We start from the raw sequence: 21,408 nt of genomic DNA, 5'->3' as shown, positions 1-21,408 counted from the left end.
GATGCAGGATTACATTATTTAAGTTTTTTTGCTGGTTTAAAAAAAAAAGTGTGACACAATAAAACTATTTGTAAAGTGATTATCAGGATAAAATATCGTGAATCACTATTACTGTGATAGTCATGACAATAACTTCTCATATGGTCACCTAAGAGAAACATAATTACATTAAAAAAGAAAGAAGAAAGAAGAAAGAAGGTTTGGTTGCCGTCCAGCTCGGGACTCCAGCAGAGCTGTAAGGGAACAGTCTGTCACTATGTCTAAAAAAAAGAAATGCATAATCAGTGAGATGGAAAGATTGTTGGCTGAATACTGGGCACAGTGCAAAGACTTCATTCTTTTGGCTTGCATGCTGTGTGACTACATACATGAATAGGAGAGTCTGTGTGGATGCACTGACTGACATGGTAACATCTCTGGCCAACACCATGATGCACCACACAGACTGCTGCAAAACAGCACTCATTCTCTGCACATTAATCATAACAGTGTTTTCTCCGGCGGCTTCCCTGTTAGTCACGACACACGAGCCCACAGAGCCGCCGCCGCCGCCTCCTCCTCCTCCTCCTCGCCACTTGTGAGGAACAGCTATTAAAAAGGTTCGGCAGAATGTAATGCTGGGGAATTTCACGCAATAATTCCTGTGATAACAAAAAATGGGAAGGGAAGTGGGGAGGCCACAATGACCACTCAAGCCACAAGCTGCCCCGGGACTACACAAGAGCCCCCCGAAAAGCCTGGCACATGATGGACCCACACTCTCTCTGTGAGTCCATTCAGAAGGCGGACAAGCCGGGACGAGCCGGATAAGCCTGCGACTCCAGCAGGAAGAGGATCAATAAGAGGGAATGCACCATTTCAGATACGGAGGGGGGAGGACCAGCACTTGAAGGACTCATTATGTCGCGAGGGGGATGACACAGTGTGTGCAGCCTCGTCTCTAGACTCGTCTTTTAGATTAGCCCAAGACAAATACACTAATTGGATTAATGCGCTAATGAAACTAAAAGCCGGGGCGAGCGAGTCCCTCCCCCTCTCTCTCTCTCCTCACGTCAAGGTTACGGCGAGAGATGGATTTTGCGTCAGCAGGCAGAGAAAACGGAGAAATGTCAAGCGGTGTTTACCGTCTCCTCTCCCTTTTCCTGTCTCGCTGGCGGGAAGACAGTTGGCTGCAGCCGAGCGGGTTTGGACGGCGCCCACCGGCTGTCAATCACGAAGTCCCGCCTCCCATGCTAACAGAGTAGCAACACCTGCCAAGTATCAAATGCCACTAAAATGAGCCCGCCAGCATATAAACAAGGGTCACCCACCGCCGCGGCCAAGACCATGATGCCTCAGCTGGTCTTTTTTTTTTTCCTACTGACCGCTACACAATACAACTGTAAGCCAACCATATCAAAGAAAAACAAATGGCTGAGCATCAATCAGGACTCTGATTAGCTGCCTCTACAAGAAAGCTGCTAAACGCTTATTTCCCATTTGACTGAGTGGTTTATACCGGCCAAATTCTAGCTTAGAAACAAACAAACAAACAAAAGTACAGACTTGTATCGTCAACTACTCAATTACTACTCAAGTACAAGTACAGATACTTGTGTTCAAAAAGACTCTGGTAAAAGTGGAAGTACTGATTCTAGTTCTTTACTCAAGTAAAAGTGAAAAACTCTTTTTTTGTAAGACTACCTGAATCTCAACTCATAATAATGTATATTTCTCCTCAAATGTATTTAAACTAAAGTAACTTGGCTGCTTTTGAGAATGTGAGGAGTAGAAAGTACAGATACTTGTTTTAAAATGTAGGGAGGAAAAGTAAAACGTTATCAGAGAAATAAGTACAGATACCTAATTATTCTACTAAGTACAGTAACAAAGTATTTGTACTTGCCAAAGTGATAAAAACACTTAAACAACCATAATTCCCTCTCTAACATATATGTTATAGTACTGTGAAAACAATAACCCCCACAAACAAAATGTATTGTTCAAGTTTCTTCTTTTCGATTAGATTTGAACATATACTTATTTGTACTGAATGGTCCTTGAACGCATCATCGTGCAAGTCAATGCAACACGCTAGGAGAGACTGTCTGCAGACAAGCCGGTCTTTGCGATTCTTCCGAGCAGCATGCCGAGAAATTAATAAAAATACGACACAATAATGTTATTATTTCAAACTTGCAGTTATGACAGATCACTAAAGCTTCACGTCGTCTTCGCTAAAGTTGAAGAAGCTCAGAAACATTGTGCTGGTCGATCGTGCGTCTCTACGACTGATTGCAACACAGACTGAAGATCGTGTTTTCACTACATAATGTTTTGCTGCTCTTAAATAATCTACATGCAGAGGCTGTCTTGCTTATCCAGCCAACCAAGACAACTTCCACTGAAGTGTAATTCATCTTCTGATGTGCAACCCCCCCCCCCCCCCCCCCCCCTGCAAACCATATGAGAATAAAACCCTTTGATCGTGACACAAGATGCATCTACAGTCAACTAAGACGCTTGTTTGTTTTATCCTGATTTAGAATTATTTATAGTTAATAAATCCCCGCGGGGGGAATTTGTCCTCTGAATGTGATGTCAGCTATTTAGGAGCGCCGGGGAACCACAACACAGCAACCAGGAAGGAAAAACGCTGCAGTTCTCAGGCCATCACATCCCGATATAACTAAATATGCATGGTTTCACGTCGGGATTGGATGTTCTCAAAGATGAGTTAGGTACTGCAGAATAGAAATACATGATGATGAAAGGAAAGAACGGATTACAACACAATACAAATCACCATCACTTTGAGTTATTTCAGCATTTTGATCCATTTATTGCAATTAAATCACAGCTTAATCGCTTATTGGGTTCCTCTGGCTTTAGTAAACCAGCCGATGTGTATCGTGCTACATCCAGTGGATCCAGCTTGGTGAAATCCATCCAGCACCTCTGGGTGATGTCATGAACCCAGACAGGCCAGCGATTTGGTTTCAGGGCGCGTCTGGCACTTCCAAATATGGTCACTTCCTTCACTGGTTGAAAAACTACCAAGATGGTGACCGCCAATAACTAAGAAAGTGGCCAAAATGGTGAACTGTAGTCCACAAACGGATGGGTGACTTCTTCAACAGGCATCCAGCTGAAGATTTATGAGCATGTCAGTAATTACATGAACAGCTTGTTTGATCGTGACGGATAGCTCTGACATGCTTTTAAAAAAAAGGTCAGATTTCAAACTCCATGATTAGCCTCGCTACATTTATGCTCACAAGTCATATTACCCTTCAATCGGCCGGGAAATTATGTTCTTGCCCTTCTGACAAGGTAGCATGTATGTGAGATTCTGTGTTAATTGTGCTAAGCCGTCAACATCGAGCCGCTTGCATTGCAACGCATGAGGACGGGGAACTCGATTTTTTAGTTTTTCTACTAAAACCTGTTCTGTTTGAGTCCTGTGGAGCAGATTGGCATAAATCTATCAAACTGGTTTCAAAGAGCCACCAGTACTGTTGTGGAGCGTACACCACGCTGTGGCTAAATGTTGTGATAAATCCCCTTTTACAAGTTGCAATACAGTAAAAAGGTATAAAGCTTCCCATCATGCATTTAGAAAAAGGTCATAGAAACATCGTGGATAGGTTGGGCTAATACACAGAAGAAACACAGCTCGTACCAATCAGCCATTAACGAGATTCCAATCTCTTTGGATTGTGGGCAGAATAACCACAGCACCCAAAGGAAACCCATGTGGGTTTAACGTGGAGCAGGATTAGACAGCAGGCAGTAGAGGTAAGTAATGGTCAGCCATTTGGACGGGACAAAATAAGATTACTACTCCTACCTATCAGGATAACAAAAAAATGATCTTGTGGGTAATTTCCATTATCAGGATAAGCGTTAATATCTTTACGAGCGACTTGAAAAAGGTATTTTCTCCTTTAATCCTTCATTTATGATTCACAATCATCTCATTTAAGATGGTTTAATACTAAAAACATAATACCTATGAAAAGATGTGTATCCGTGATTACTAAATGCAAAGTGATTCCAGTATGTTTTAGTGCCATTGAAGAGTTTTAAGCACATTTTGATGATAATTGTGATATGATATTCTCATATTGCCTCGTGCCTCGTCAGTCAACACGAAGAACCACGTTGTGACTCAACCACGTCAACACAAGCAATGACTCAGGGGCAACCTGTCGCTGCACCTGCTCAGAGAATCTGTTGCTGTTTACCGTTAGCATGTGATATATATGATCCACTTCCAGTTATTAGGGAATCCAAAGGAGCACAGAAGGAAAAGGACTTTGTGTCTGGGTTTGCATGTAAAGCAGCGAGGGGAAAGATGAATCCCGGATGCCCTCGTGTTCGGGAGGAAAAACAAAAGAGCAAAGGAAAGCCCAAGGTTGTGTTTTACATTCTCTCTGAGGTAGACCGGCTAGGCGTGGTCCGGTCTCCTCAGAGGGCGACAGATGGCACCTCATGAGGAGCTTCCACACACACACACACACATTCACACACACACACACACACACACACACACATTCACACACACACCTTGTCGGCCAATCAGACACTAGACTGTAAAAATAGACACGGGGACTGGGCTAACCTCCAGAGGGTTGACTACTCTATTCCACCGGGGCTAGACTATCAACGGAGAGGAGACGCCATTAATCTGGGCACTTAAAAAAACATGTGATGAATTAAGAGTGAGGTAATGCTCTCTCTTTTTTTCTATCTGATTTATGCGTTGTGATATGACTCTTCAGTACGTGACCGTTTTCAGCTAAGTGGCTCGGACTAATTTCATTACCGGTGGACACGCATGGATTTGAGGGTCACATCTCCGGTGGTTTACAGGTGTTTTATCCCAACAGCAGAAAATCAGGTTTTACATGGAGGCGGGTATGTATTGTTTGACCTTCGGATGAAGGGAAACATCCGGGCAAAGACGGCTAATCACGACACATCCACCCTCTTCAGGCGGAGGGGAGTCAAGGCGGAGTGTATAGACGCCGCACGTTTTGTGAGCTGCAGCTTATTGGATTCTTCTGTTACAAATCCTGTGAGCTGCACTGCTGGAATACATTTGTCAGGAGCAGTAAAAACCTGGCAGATTTTCTGGAGTGAGAAATTCAATTCATCGCAGAAAAGGTCTTTGGTTGCCAAGAAGAAATCCAAGTCGTCCTTCGATTTAAAACGGGAGCGAATGGACAGTTTTCATGTGTCGACTGTCAGAAAATGTAAACAGGAGTGTAGATGGTGGACGCTGCAGAGAGACACGCGATATTAAAAAGTGCATTAAACATCAATTCTAGTTTGTCACCTAGAGTTTACCGGGACTCTCTTTTCTCTGAGGGACACAGGAAGTTCCTAACGTGTGACAGGAAATGGCTTGACCTAGATATGACTATATATGATATATTACTACAATCAAGAATGAACAAAATTGCAATTAATTATTCATTATATTTTTATATTATAAATCCCATTTCACATTAGTTATAGTTATTATCACCATTTAAATTATTTGTATTACTATAAAAATATATTATAATTTGTATTTATTATTTCTGCACATAAAAGGAAACATGTATGTATGTCTAGATATTTGTATATTGGTTATTATCTCATATTATTATTAAACTATATATCATATTTTTCTTATCTTCTGGCTAATTTTGTACTCGTCTTCATCTGTTCTGTAATCACAATAAAAACCATCATTGATCAAATGCAATCACATGCAAGTGTGGCGTCAATCTGTGAAAGCTGCTCTGGTTTGGTTTTAGCAGCAAACTCGGCGACAGTGAGCATCTCTACCTCTGTGTGTCGATTCAAAAAAACACATTCAATTCCTTGGTTGGTTATTTAAACAAGATGTCTTTGAGACGCCGGCGGACTAACGACAGTTGCCTCAGCACCACAGCATGCTAAGCATTGTGGGAAAACGTGGCACCCCACCGGTGAATAAACATCCAGGCAGCTCCGAGAAGGACAATCACAGTTTCTGGTGTTGCAAAAGAATTTCAACAGAGCTAATTCCTCCCAGCTACTTTTCTAATTAGCTTCTATGAGAGACTTTAGCTGGAAAGCAGGATTTGAGTGTTTTTGCGACAGATGCTGCAGAAACTTGACATCCAACTGATTTTATACAACCAGGTGTGCTAAATGTCAAATGATTGGCCTTATTTGTGAATTCAAATCAATAACAAAACAGTCATTATTATAGAACATTAGAGAACATTTACTGTGCATGCATCTCATTAAGGCGTTGAGTCGTCTACAAAATGAGTACTTACATTTTTAACGTTTTATTACTTGCCTTCTAATGTTTCTGATAATCGAATTAGGAACAGACGTAGAAGGAGCTGACACAGTAACCATGAATGTAGGGACGGGACGATATGAGATTTTTATCACGTATTAGGAAAAAATAACACAATAAGTTCACAGTTATCGTAAATATCGTCTCAATTGACTTGAAAAAGCTGTCTAGCTGCTATCATGTAGAGAAGTGAAAAATAGAGCCTGATTTTATACAAAAATACCAGGGGTGAGTATTGGCAAGAACCTCCCGATACGATACGCATCACGATACTTTGGTCACGATATGATCCGTATCACGATATCGCGATATGAATAAGGATGAAAACACCTGTATATGTACATCAGATGATATTGATCAGCCTCTCCATTTTATTAATTCCCAATAAATACACTGGAATAAATATTGAAAATAAAATGAAAAAGGATAAATTACTGCATTCACAACGCGTCTAAACAATGTTTTTTTTTACATCGATCTTTGGAGTTGAAAAATGATATCGGGTGGCAAAGTATTGCGATGAATTGTCATATCGATATTTTTACCCACTCCTAAAAAATACATATATTTGTATTTAGTTTATTAATGCAAGGTAACCTTATAATTCACGGTCAACTTATTTAAGATCATTTTTGACTAAAAAAAGGTGTCTTCTCTGTGATGCAATAAAGATATTTGTTTCCTAACTAAATGAGTGATACCAAATATGTTTGAGTGCCATTTTAGGAGTTTTTAGCATATTTTGATGATTAACGATTCATATGGTTGCCGTGCCAACAGACGTATGTCCAGATACCAGACGGTGTGAGACATGTAGAGCGTCTGAATCACTGAAAAATACACCATACTAACACATGCGGATGCTTCTGTACGTGACCTCCCCCCGTGATATCCACATACAAGGCCGACGAACGCCATGACGCCGCAGCTGCGATGGCGAAGCGGCGCCGTGACCCCGTTCAGTCACAACGTGTTTCGGCTGCGCGGCGCTGCGGCCGTTCAGGCGGAGGAAGCAGCCATGTGCTGTCATGAGGCAGCGAAACGAGCTCTTCACGGGGCGAATCCTCCCTCCTCACTAATGCTTGCTGTGAAGGAATCTCCACTGGGAGAACATAAACGAACCGCCAGGATATTTGCTGGAGAAAACAGCACAGGATTACTAACAGCACATTGATTTTAATTTCTAATATCGTCCATTAATAAAGAATGCAAGCAGTGCTTCACAAAATGTGCGTTTCTCCCCATGCTTCAAAAATTGCCTTAAGCTTGAAAATGACGAGTTACCCAAAATAAACTGGAGTAAGGAGCATTAAAGGGTTTTTGGGTGAGTAAAATATTAATGCTGGCTCAGTGCATCACAGTGATTTAGAGAGACTGGTGGCGGTGGGGGGTCCACGGACCCTCTCAGGGCTCCCTGAGAACCAGAACCATTGTGCTTAGGTTCCTATAAATGAGCAGTTTCTACAGATGGAGCGGGACTGATCACACTGAAGAGCCTCGGAGATCGATCGTTAAAGCAGCTCAAGTTCTCTCCGTCTGCTCGCCGATAACGGCCGCCATGGTTTATACATAGCCCAGAACAGATAAACCAACACTGGCCTGGACTGGGCCACGAGGTTCTCCGACACGCTCATAACACGAGGATTTCAGTTAGCTGCAATCTGCAACTTGGCCTCTAGATGCCCCCAGTTCCCTTTAAAGGTTAAGTAGGATGAACCGACAAAGCCCCGCCCCCCTTCGTTCAGACCGCTCCCACAGAACGCCAAACGAGAGCTCGAGATCAGCCATCAGGAAGTAAGCGTTGACAGACAGGCCGTCCAATCATTTTCTCCGGCATGATTTTTCTGATTGGACGGGGTTTTTACAGTCATGGCCACAGGTGTGGTTTTTAAAATGTTTTTATGTCACAGCAGTTCATTTAGTCATTGCTATCGGTATGTTACGAGGATTTCAAGTAATATAATAATAAGTTTTCTGAATACAATCACCTACTCAACCTTTAAGACACAATGAAGATAATTGCCTTATGATAGCGGTAGCTCCAGTGGTCTCATTTATAACGACACAAAAACAAGCGTCCAAGTAGGCGTACGCCACTTCCCACGCAATAAAAAAAAAGTTGTGTTGTAATGTTTGCATCCGTACTTCCCCTGAGCTTCATGGACGCTACATGATGGAGACGCAGATGGCGAGGCGGCAAACTGGAGCCAGATTGTAGAAATTAAATAATGATTTCACGTTACTTATAGATCCACCTCGTAATAAACATTCAAAAGCAGCAGTGTTATTTGCATCGGCGAGCCATAACTATTCCATAAGCACCGTTCAATTGTATTGAAATGAAAAAGCGGCGTCTGCACCGCAGCACTCGAGGGAGGAGGGGGCGGGGCTACTACCCACAACCACAGCTGATCACATCATCGATCGCAAGGAATCAACAGACAGAAAGGAAAGCAGAAGAGAGCGTCACTGGGTTCTAATATCTTCTAATACTGTGCATATATCACCACGTCACCACATCATCTGATCACACTCCATATCCTCGTTCCTCAACGATCAACAAAACCTCTTCTTCACCTCTTTAAACTGTCATTTTCAAAATGACATCCAGGGTGGCGGACGCCGCCGATCGTCGTGAGGAGGAGGAGTGTTCAGGGACCGACTGACATCAGAAATATCCCCCTTTTCTTAATCTTCCTCTCGGGTAGTTGCCACACCCAGAAGATCTATCGATCGCCAGGATCACTGCCAGATAAACACTGATGAGGCGCTTTGCATTGATCACGTGTGGTTGAAAGCAAAGATACAAGGCTATTTTCTGGGCGTACATTTAGTGTGGATCCTGCAGATTGTTGTTACACATAATACCCCCCTCCCCCCCGGTCACTGTGGTGAGACGGTTTAATTTGCTTTCAGATGGGGGCCTTGTCATCTGCCTTTGCACTTTCATGACATCCATGAAGATGATGCACAGCGGGGGGGAGGGATGGTTCGTCGTGACACATCCGACTCCGGCTGGCAGAGAGAGCAGGACAGCTTTCAGGCAGTGGAAGTCAAACTGAGAGGAGATCCTTCGGGGGAGGAGCGTGAGAGACATGGTGAGCAAATAAAAAAAGGCTGAGACGGACAAGATGCCAAACATACAGCACACACAAAGAGAAGTTCACTTAAAGGAGACGGCACTGCATGACCTACGACGTTTGTTAGATATTCCATTTTCAGTGTTTCAGGGTTGTGTGTTCAAATCAATAACCTTGCATGTATTCTCCCGACCTTCATTCCTTTTATCTTACCCCTCTCTCACACTGCACACCATCTCATTAAGATTTTAGGAGTGAATATAAACGGGCATCAGCAACACTGCAATGAAATACTGAAAACAAACAAAAGAAATTGTAATAATCCTCTTATCTGAAAGTTCAATCTAAGATTTAAAGCTCTACAATTAAGTGTGGGATTTGTCAGTTCTCCCAAAGGTGAAACATCAAGTATGGTCTTTTACCTCCATTAAGCAAGGCTGTAATTAATAATCATAATCACACTTATTAATGATGATAATCCTTTCCTATGCTGGCTAATTAGAACGAGCTGATATGACAGAAATGATCGAAACAGCAAAAACACCTTGTCTATGTCTGTCAAATCTCAGGAGTTATGCATCACAACACATAATTAAAAAGATACAAAGTTTTTAAGATAATGTCACTGTGGTGAGAATCTATAGATAAATAGATGCCAATCGTTTCTTCTCACAAAGTAGCAACGCTTCAGAAAATCATTATTTTACTCAAACAAATTTAGACGGGTTTTGTGATAAAAACTGCAGTTCCTCAGATGGCCACTTAAGGCTCCTAAACCAAGTCGATCCCCATAGACCTCCACATTAAAACAAACACAGCAATAAACAGGTTTGGTCTTAGTAGAATTCCGATTATTTGTATCTAAGTTATATTTAATTACAGCTTTACTGACAGGTGGGTGCTTTCAAGGCCACCAGTCAGGACTCACTGAACTTAACTCATGCATATATTGGACAAATAAGCTTGCTGTGCGGTGAATTGTGAGCCGGGCATCCTGCTGTGGCGATGTGGCTGACGGCCGCTGCTGCTTGACCTCAGCGTAGCATCAGTTTTCTCTGGGACCTCCGAACCATGAAGCTTCTCTAAACCCTGGAACGGCAGCGTTTAACCGTGACAGGACGGACTCGGCAAGGCAAGCAGGGAGCAGGCGGGAGATTTTCCATCAATAACCTAAATAACCTGCCCTTCACTGGTGTTGGAACTATTTCATATGGCAAATCAATTGATTGATGAAAGAAGTTAAGTGCTCAAGTTCTAGTTTTTATTTATATGTTGCCACCGGGACCAAGCCGTAACCCAAGCAACAAAACCACACTGTTAACGTTAGCCTACAGAGTAGCATATAGCCTAGCTCGTTAGCTGCAAGCTAAGTGGGTGTGTTTGAGCAACCAGCCTCTTTTGCACATTGTTCACATTTGATGCATTTTACTAGGGTGCAAGTTCTTGTATTTTTTTTAATATCACAAAAATATGTTGGAGAAAATGTATTGCAATGTAACCCTAACCTGCAGAAACGCTTCATCTTTATGTAAACAAGGTAAGATGTCCATGCAATGTAAAAATAAGAGGTAATGGTTGATGATAAATGATAAATAAGCCAGTAACTGTAAAGATAATGAATGAGTTAACACAATTACATAATACAAGCTTCATACCTGTATGTCCCATCCACATCCATAAATAGTAAAGGTTCCAAAGCAAAACAGACAGTTCAGTTGAAGCCAAGACTGCAACAGCTCGAGGTTACAGGGAATTTGCAACAGCGGCCCCCGACACCGTATGACACACAGGAAACACCGACATAAGCCATGCCACTAGCACAGTCTCATGACACCCCAATCTGTCGCTGGGTTCAAAGGTCACAAAGGTGGATCAAAACACTCCAGTGATGGGCATTGTGGCGGCGTAGCGGTCCAAACCAAATATCCAAACAGCCTTTTAGAACAAATCTGATCCACTGCCAGCACTCCACGGAGCACGAGTACTCCGGTGACCTCTGACCTCAATGTGGACTCTAATCCCAGACAATCTCCCAGCTACACCTCCTGTCTGCCAGGTTCAGGACGTACGTTCCAAATCTCCACGATATCGCAAATGTTAGCAATTCAGCCTCAATGAAAATACCTTAAAATGAACCTCTTTCCAAGGCTCCTTCCAAAAACTCAAAGTTTTAGTGGTCACATCTGATTGGTCGGTGTGTCTGTATGTGTGTGTATGTGTGTGTGTGTGTGTGTGTGTGACTGAATGTCTTGGTGTGTTAAGACAGGTTGTCGTGACTCCATGTTAACAGTTACATACACCTCAGTTTGAAAGGAACTGGCGGTCGATTTGGGGGAAAAAAAATATGAATGTCACTTTGCCATCTGTTACAAGGCCGTTAACAGCGGTACATTAATTCTCCACCTACTGCCGAGAGCAAGCAGCATGGCAAAATGTTGGTGAGAGATGGTGTAACTCATTCACTTACATTGGAAATAATCACCACAGGACGACACGGAAAAATGCCAAAAGCTCATTATTATTATTATACGTCTATTCATGAATACAGTCATTTAGAAAGCTATAGGAAAAGAAAAAAGTAGTTGGCATGGGACAATATTATCAGGATTATCTTGGCCAAAATAATTGCGATTCATGATATTAATTATCAAAAATATGCTTGAAACTAAAATGCCTCAAAACGTTCTGGTATCATTTTACATGCTACTCTTTTTTTTGAAAAACAAAATGATTAAAAACTATTTTAAATGAGGTAATCGTGATCATGAGGTATCCCTGCATAAATGCACATTTCTTTTATTACATTATACTTCCTGTATTTCTAAAAATAGAGATTTTTCAAGACACAATATTCACAAATATCCAGGTAATGAAAATTCACCAGTTTTTTTTATCCAGATCGATAAAATCTTCTATTGTCTCGTCACTACTCAACTGTTCAAACACATCTAATCAATTAGATTATACAAAGAGCTTTGAAAATATTTCTATGGGAACATTTAATCAGGATCAATGCATTTACAGGAGTTAACGCAGCTCTGCTGCAGAATAGGTGCCATGTTGCAGAGGTTTGGTTCTATCTTTGGACATATCTGTTACATAATTTTAGATTACTCTACATGCATGCTTGAACGAGGTTAATTCCCTCCCCCAATGATATCACGTTCTCTCTTTTTTTCTCTGCAATCCTAAAACTGTGGCATATACCCATGGTTATAAAAAATTCATAAAAAGATGGTTATATTTTATATATATATATATTTATTGTCTTCTCATTAGAAGGGGACGTTTCTATGAACAAAGAGTTGGCAATTTGAATGGGGAGTGCATGATTTTTTTAATATTAAAATACACAAAATGCACTGCTATCCACTGCTATGCATTCAATCACAATTTTAAAAAAGAAAAGTGAAATAGGGTTAAGACATACTGGAGCGCCTGCAGGCCAAGTACAGCTGTGAATCACTGGCAACCTTTCAAAGTGGATATGAAACAGCTATAGCTGCCTTCTTAGTGTTATCTAATTAGAATTTCACTGAAGAAAAGCTGTTATTATTAAATGTCTTCCACTTAACTTAATGACAGACGTCTTCTCTGCCTAATAATATTAACCAGGCGATAAGTTGCCAGGCGATAGACAGAGCCGGCGGGGGGGGAGGAGATGGGTGACACACTATGGTGCATTAAAAAAAGAAGAGCCCGGGGCGTAGCAATCTGAATTTTCCCCGCTCTACGCATGGTGATGCATCCTTTAAGTGTTTTCAATAACGAATATGCCGGGATGTGCACGGATGCACGAGAGAGACGAACACTCCATAAAGGAAGTGGGGAGTTAAATCCTTGCCAACAGCGTGTTGCTTTATTACGGCTAAGATGCGTTGCAAGCTCATTTTCTTTAAAGAAAAAATGTAACTGTAAAAGTCACTTTCGGGAGTTTGCATCAGAGGCAAAAATGATCGTGAGCTTGTTTCCTGTGATGTCACAGGAGTCCTGCTTCTCGGACAACACGACATGAAGGAGCAGATCAGCTGTTATTTAGAGCAGAGATCCTTTTGTGTGTTTGTAGACAGTGATGGGCGGGGTCAAACTGGTGGCAGGAAGTGAAAAGACTAAGACTATGGTTCCTCTGGACGCCTTCTCTGGTTGCGTTGCCCGTCTGCGGTAGCCGGTTACAGCCGGTTACAGCCCTTTGTCCCACCGCGGGGTAAATGCTTCAAAGTGGAAGGAGGCCATACGATGCCTAATAAGGTCTACCAATCTAGAGTTACATGCCCACGGGGATGCCGCCTTCACAATGCCGGCCTCTTTCCACTCCGATGAATGACGAGGACACGCCATTCTAATTCCCTGATAGAGAAGCAGACGTGGAAGTTAGCGGGATATTTAGGTAAAAAAAAAAAGCAACGTGAGGCTTCAGTTCTAACGAAGTACAAAACAAGCTGCCGGGCCTCTGTGGCGTGTTTAACCTCTTTTGTGATTTTAAATTACGCCTGATTAATAATATAATAGAGGAGGATGCAACCGCCACCACAAAAGCTAATCACGGAAAAAAAAAAAAAAAACGAGCACTAAGCCCCACAGCCAGCAAAGCCTCAAGAAGAGATGCTTCTGTTCCTCCCACAGTGCTTCACAGGGTTACTATGTGCATGTGTAATGTCATCTTTTTAGCGTCCTTAGGCAAGGCAGCTCCTCTCGACTCTCTCAGACCTGGATCTGTCTGATCCACTCCCATCACGAGTACAGTCAAGTAGTCCCGGCTGGAACAAAACCACTCTCTCACGCTCTCTCGCTCGCTTCTCCTTCCTAATACTGGATGAAAACCAAACAATATATGAGATTTAAAAACAAAAAAAAACGTTTTATACGTATCCAGCCCCCCTTGGATCGCTTTGGATCAATTCGTAAAACTTATTAGAAAAAAAAAAAAAATTTTAATCAAACATTGAGCTTGTTCTGACCCTTTTTCGTACCGCGATTTTATCACGCGAGATTACGCGCGAGGTTTTGACTGGTCCGGATGTGCATTGTATAATATGTAATGAGGCGCGCGTTGATTCGCCGCAGGAAGGACAGAGCCGGGGGGGCTTGCCTGCATGCAGACTCCAAAACATAAACAGCCCCCTGTCATGGCGCACACACTAAATGACGAACCTTACGGAATTCAGGCATTTATGTACGAATTATCTTGCTGTTCTCTAATGGCGGCGCTTCGGCGATTTCAGGTAGCGGACGGGGCGGGGTTGGGTGGTGAAAGAGGGGTGGGCTTATGCAAGTAGCCTCCACGGTGACGTCACCGTAGGCGCAGAATCAAAATCTAGTGCTTTAGGAATGCACACCCTTGTGTGCTATTCCTGTTCGGAAAAAGAGCAGAAGCGAAAAAACGGCGCCACTTTCAAACTCCAGCCTTTCAGGCAAGTTTCAACTGAGGTCAAACACAGATATGCATGTTTTAACAAGAGAAATTGCGATTTCCTGGTGATGACTCCTTTAAGACCGAAGCTTACAGTAATGCTGTCAATGTTTATTCCGAGTATGAATATTTATTCAAAAGACTCAAATATGAAAATGTATATTAGACTGTGAAAGAAAGCAGCAGCACCATAATGATGGCAGAGAGAGGGAAGTTGAGTCATGTAAACAAACATCAGCTGTTTGTTCCAGATCAGACGGGAGAACAGACTGTGTATTAGAAGTGGTCGTCATGGTGACGTCACTCATTAGTTTGTGGACTACTGTTTTGAAGACTCAAGTTTAGGCATTTTGCAACCGGTGAAGGAAGTGACCATATTTGGAGGAGCGACGGGTGGATCTGATGAACACAAACGGCAGAGCAGCAACCTTACTGGATCTGGATCCATGTGGATTCTGGTGTGAAGCTGCTAACAAAGTTAGCTTCATAATTCAAGAGAACTTTACATCATGCTGGATTAAAGAAGACTTGAAACTAGAGATTGAGACCATAAACTCATGTTTACAATGTTTACTGAGATAATACATCAAGAGAGAAGTAGGACCATTTTCTCATAGACTTCTATACAACCAGAGAGGAGTCGCCCCCTGGTGGCCAGCAGAGAGAAGTAGGACCATTTTCTCATAGACTTCTATACAACCAGAGAGGAGTCGCCCCCTGGTGGCCAGCAGAGAGAAGTAGGACCATTTTCTCATTGACTTCTATACAACCAGAGAGGAGTCGCCCCCTGGTGGCCAGCAGGGAGAATGACAGTTTAAGGCACTTCAGCGTTGGCTTCCCTTTTGGTTCAGGTGGCTCCTCATTCCAACATCACTAATGAGTCGTTAATCATCTACTGCAGACGTTCAAAGCAAAGCGATAGGAATAAATAGAAAACGGCGTCCGACAAAAGAGTTGTCACATTTAAGCCATCTTGACAGCCTGAGTCCGTGTGATTTATAAGGAGTGGTGATTCCACTGACTTTCAGTTTCAAGATGAGTTTGACTGAATAGACTCGACATAAAATACCTAAAACATTCATGTCTGACAGTTGCTTCCTAGCAATTGCCTCCCAATCCAGTAGGTTGTGTTTTCCCCATCATCACTTCTGTTCTGAAACATACTCCGGTTCGATAATCCTCATCTAAAGCTTCGCAGCAGCCTGTCAGTCGCCATTCTGTCTCTTGACAGGTTTCACTTATTTTTTTATTAAGACTAAACCAAAAAAAAGGGAGGTGCTCAGAGTAGCACTTAACCTGCTTTGGCTATATTTCCCAAATGGACCTTTCCATCCAAGCGTCTGTTTGACTTTAATATGATGTTTTGATGCTCGACGAGTCGAAAGGCACGTTAAAGCAAAAAAATAAATAAAAAGCACAAATGACTCCTGCTGCTTCTGGTTCACAAACAATTACCACCGGTTCCCACGCCAACACACTTGCAGCAAATGACGGTTTTAATTGTGTTTGCTGGTTTAATGAAACAGCAGGAGTCATTTGTTAACCAGACGTGTGCTTGATTTCGGCATCTCAATTGTGAGTATATGATGCTTTTAATGATTTTATCAGGGTTCCTCCACCTTCTCCTAAGTCACATTCAAGCACTTTCCAAGCATTTCCAGGTGCATTTCCATGCTTTTCCAGCCCCTTCCAGCTGTGGTAAACTCCATCTTTGTATCAATCCAATGGTCAGTATTCAGTCTACTTATTATGTCACTTGTTCCTCACATTAAATGAGATGTTATTGTCCTCTAAACAACCAACATGATGTTTGGAGACAGCTTTTTACAGAAGGACCACAAATGAAAGGAAAACTAATTCCACTAACAGATCCACAGAAATATAATCACCAACTATTTTCATCATCTGTTCATCATCAAAAGTCATTTTTCATAAAGAAATGTCACAAAATGCTGTTTTCAGTCCCTCAGATATGGAGATCTTCTTTTCTCTGTTCTATCATAGATGTCATCACATACAACACACATTTCAAGACCTTTAGTCTACATCCAAGCACTTTTCACACCTTGAAAACACCACACTAACATCCAAGTGTTTTCAAGGATTTCCAGCACCCGTATGAACCCTGTTTTAGTGTAAATGTCAATATATTTGCTGCAAAAGAAGAATTGAAGAAGGGAAATTGTGACTCGGCCTCTTTTTCGTGGGAAGGATCATCGTTTTTGTTGGTGGAGCTCCTAAATAAATACTAAAATATGGGGAAACACTGCTGGCAGCATACGATGTGCAAACACTCCTCTGAAATAATCTCTTCATCGAGTCGGAGCGCTCGGACTCGCAGCCTTCCCTTTTGGCACACTTGATTTCCATCCTCTTGAAGCCAAGTCAGACGTAAAAAGAAGTCTGGATCTTTCTGGGCGAGTCGGCCTGCAGTCGCGTCACGTCACGATTTACCCATCTCGCCTTGCAGACGGAGCGGCGTTCCCCCACGCGGTCTGACTGATGATGTAAGTGAAAACAATCCAGAGAGACGCAACTTTGCCGTTGAAGCAATAGAGCCGTTCGGCGAGATGAAGATTGCCCGTCATGCATCATATCCTGCAAAGCGTCAGGACGATGGGAAACTCTCTTTTCTCATCTCCGAGGGTTTTGCTTCACTTCTCTTGTCTCTTTGATTTTCCAGAGGCCCACTTATTATTTCACCTTTTTTTCTGTCTGGAAAAACATTCCAGAGATTCTTCCATATTTCAGCCATCAGTGTGAAGATGATCAATTAATAATTATGTAGAGAGAACATAAATCATCTATTAAAAAGATTGCAATGTTCTTTGATTTGCATTCAACTCCAGAAAGTGACATGTATAATAATCATCCACATTCAAACAACGGTGTCATGGTAACGTCATCAGGCATCTATTCTACTGTACATGAACGATAATCAGGTTACCATGTGGGATTCAAACCAACAACAAACCCCCAAATTCCCCTCCGTAATGACGTACAACAACAGAAGTAGGTCATCGCAAACGAGGCTAATAAGTGACGACACTGTCGTAGAGAAAACAGTGCCATTTTTAAACTAGAATAACTAAATAAAATATACATGATCACACAGTCACGTAAAACCCCCTCGTGCACATTTAGATCAAATTACGCAGAATATTTTGTTCTTTCTCAAACAGAATAGTGAATTTTAAGGAGGCTGCAGCTTCTAACGCTTCCGTTAAATTACGTTTTTCCCCATTTTTTAAGTGTTTAAACAACAATAACATGCTGTAAAACTAACGTATGAGGAGGCTGAATCCCATCCCGATGAATGATGGGATGAACTCCAGGGGAAATTTCATTACCATTACAATGCAGTGAGGGCTCCCGGCCCTGTGATGTCACATACTGGATGGTACATTAAGGATTAAAAGGCTATCCCACAGAACAGCAACACAAAACCTCCAGCCTGAGCGAAGCTGTGATTACTACATCGTCCACAATCACATGTCAAATTATGGATTTTAATCCCACCACAAAAACGGCAGGGTGCAAAAAAGACTATTAAAAATGTAATTTGTCATAAAACTCTCTCTCAATTAGACTTACGTAACGACTCTTTTCCCCCTACCAACTTAGAGGATCTAATTTCAAAGCCTTTATCGTGGCATCAGATTACATAACAGATGATTCAGAGTAGAAGTTGTGCTGGATCAGTGTGCCAGAGGAGGGGGGGGGGGGGTAGAGAGGGTAGATAAACCCACAACCCCCCCTCCCACCAACCACACCTGTACGCATGTGCACTCTAAAACACCATGTGGCTTCTTTTATAAGCATTGTAATGTTCTTCTTGCACAATGTACCTTTAACCGTGAGAACGTGACTCAACCCAGGAGCGTGTGCGTGTGCGCGTGCATACAAGGAGTCCATCAACAACATCACACACACGTCCCAGCCAAGCCGAGGCGTTTTCCTACATTATGAAAACCCTTCCTTGCTTATGCATCATGTTTTATTTAATGCACAATAACGCCAAGTCAGCGTCACACAACAACAACAGAAAGAGAGTATGCGCGTGCACGTGCGTGCATGAGTAAAATGGTTCCCTGAACACATTAGCATCAAGATGCATTTACTTAAAAGCACATCACCCCTGCTCGCCAGTAAGCTAATTAGCAGCAAGCAGGCAGGCAGGCAGGCGCAGCACCGTTACCGATGCACCTGCTAAACAGGCGGAGGGAGACGGGGAGGAGGAGGAGGAGGAGGCTGCCGTCCTGACCACTGGTAATGGATGGTGATATTCACACAGAGAGAGAGAAAACACTAAACATGGTTCTATTCTTACCTGCGCAGCCCACAAGAAGAAGCGAGGCGAGTAAAATATCCCGTAACTGGACCATCGCAACTCCCCGAGAAACAGCGTTAAACGGGCGCAGCTAACGTCTAATCTCCGCTCGGTCCTCCGGTGGTGTCGCCCTCGGGGTGGTGTGTGTTTTTCTTGTTTTTTCTTCTTCCCCTCCCTCCTTCTTCTCCTTCTTGTCCTTCTTCTCCTTCCTCAGCGGCTGTTCCTCCCGGGGGTCTGCGTCCCTGGAGCTGGTCGGCGGTGGACTGTCAGCAGCAGCAGCGGAGATTAGCGGGCGATGATGAGCGCCAGTCGGCTGTTCAAAGTCTGACTGACAAGCGGAGCCTGCTCACGCGCGTGGATCACTCCGCAGAACAAAGGACCGACTGTTAAATAGTGCGCGGTGTGCGTGTATATACAGTCTAAACAGTATATACAGTCTAAATATATATATATATTTATACTTATATACACACATATACTGTATGTATACTGTATATCTATATACTGTATGTATGTATATATATATATATATATATATATATATATATATATATATATATATATATATATATATATATACACACACACACACACACACACAGTATGTACTGTATATAGACACATTTACAGTATATAATCAAATATATATATATATATATATTTATACTTGTATACACACATATACTGTATATCTATATACTGTATGTATGTATGTGTATACTGTATATAGACACATTTACAGTATATAATCACAAAAAACGGTATGTAAATAGACACACTGTGTAAGTATACATATAGTATATATGTGTGTGTGTATATATACACACACACACACATTCATAAATACAGTATACACACACATATATACTCTATACATATATACTCTACATATATATATATATATATATATATATATATATATATACATACACACACACACAGTACAGCCTTCTTTGTTTCAAATATATACGAGATAAAGCTCCTCAGGTTTTATAATTAAGAGCCATTAATAAGGAACACGTCTTAGTTGCCAAAGCTGAAAACAACTAGTCACTTAATCGCTCAGTCGACAGGCAGACACAAATGTGACAATGATTTTGATGTTTGATTAACTGACCAGTAACGTAGTAAACTTTGTCTGGTTCCAGTGATTCATGAGGATTTATGGCTTTTCTCAGTCTTTTCGTTTTTCCCATTTATTTCATTTGACTGGTCTCGATGTTTACCTTCAACATAATGGTTCAAAGGCACTTTCAAAGCTTTTATCACACGGCCAGTAATGCAATTGTGGTGGAAGGATATTAAATCCATCTATTTAGTTTTAATTTAATGATTTGATCTCATTTCTAACATGAAGACTGTGAAAGCCGAGTGAGAAAATATTGGAATCAGCCTTCAAAACCCATCAAGTGCTATTTCTTTGTAAGACAGAAAACTCACGGGATATTTCTGTCCTCAATGGTCGATACAACCAGGACAACGGCGTTTCACTACAAACATCGTGAATGTTCAGGGCTACCTGATGAGTGAAGGGACGATATCGCTTTCTTAACAAATAAAAAAAATGAAAAGGCCTCCAGGAATACTCAAAGAGAAGATTCACACAATGTTCATTTTCATTTGTATTTATACATTATTTCTTTATTTCTTCATCTTCACAAAAAATTTGATAAAATTAAAAATATTAAAAATAAAATAAATGTAAAAAAACTTGCTTCCATGAATATCATATTATTATGTTATATTATTATATTCCAGTATGTTAAAGTTAAGAGTTTTAAGCATATTTTAATGATCATCGGGATAGTTTTTTTAAAGAAAAGTTTCATATCATCCTATACCAGATATGTTTTGTTGAATAGTTATTATTCTATTACAGTACTTTTGACATATTTTTCATTATTAATAGATAATTGTTCATCTCTGTGTTTCTCAGGAGAACGTTGTTGTGCTTTAATTAAAAAAAACTGCATCTGAAGTACAACCACGAAGCCCCCCAGTCATCGCCTCAACGTAGTTTTGTAAAACACTGCTGTGAGTCAAATACTCCACTGACCCCCTCCCTCCCCCTCCCTCCCCCTCCCTCCCCCACCAATGGCCAAAGAGAGCCTTATGCAACAGACTTGTTTTGAACGGGGAGGCTTGAAAGTGAAGGGTACCTGAGAGAGAAGGATGCAAAGGGAAGAGAACGGCGGTTTGCCTTTGAGAAACGATGCAACGGGCCACATTTAAAATCAATCTAAATCTTTGCACATTGGCTCTAAAC

The 21,408-nt window shown here is 41.7% G+C and overlaps 1 protein-coding gene across 4 annotated transcripts in view; it reads right to left on the bottom strand.

Moving 5' to 3' along the window:
• ncam1b (neural cell adhesion molecule 1b) overlaps window positions 1-19,459 on the bottom strand; it is a 69,071-nt gene extending 49,612 nt beyond the window's left edge. For all 4 annotated transcript variants that reach the window (XM_084019524.1, XM_084019525.1, XM_084019526.1 and 1 more), the window contains exon 1: window positions 19,143-19,459. In XM_084019524.1, coding sequence (XP_083875650.1) covers window positions 19,143-19,197 — 55 coding nt within the window. In that variant the 5' untranslated portion in view covers window positions 19,198-19,459. The remainder of the gene's footprint in view (window positions 1-19,142) is intronic.
• Between the last annotated feature and the right edge of the window lie 1,949 nt (window positions 19,460-21,408).

Source organism: Eutrigla gurnardus (genome assembly GCF_963514095.1).
Source record: "Eutrigla gurnardus genome assembly, chromosome: 10".
NCBI classification, from domain to species: Eukaryota; Metazoa; Chordata; class Actinopteri; order Perciformes; family Triglidae; genus Eutrigla; species Eutrigla gurnardus.
The sequence above is the reverse complement of the archived record's forward strand: the minus strand, read 5'-3'. Positions and strand labels throughout refer to the sequence as shown.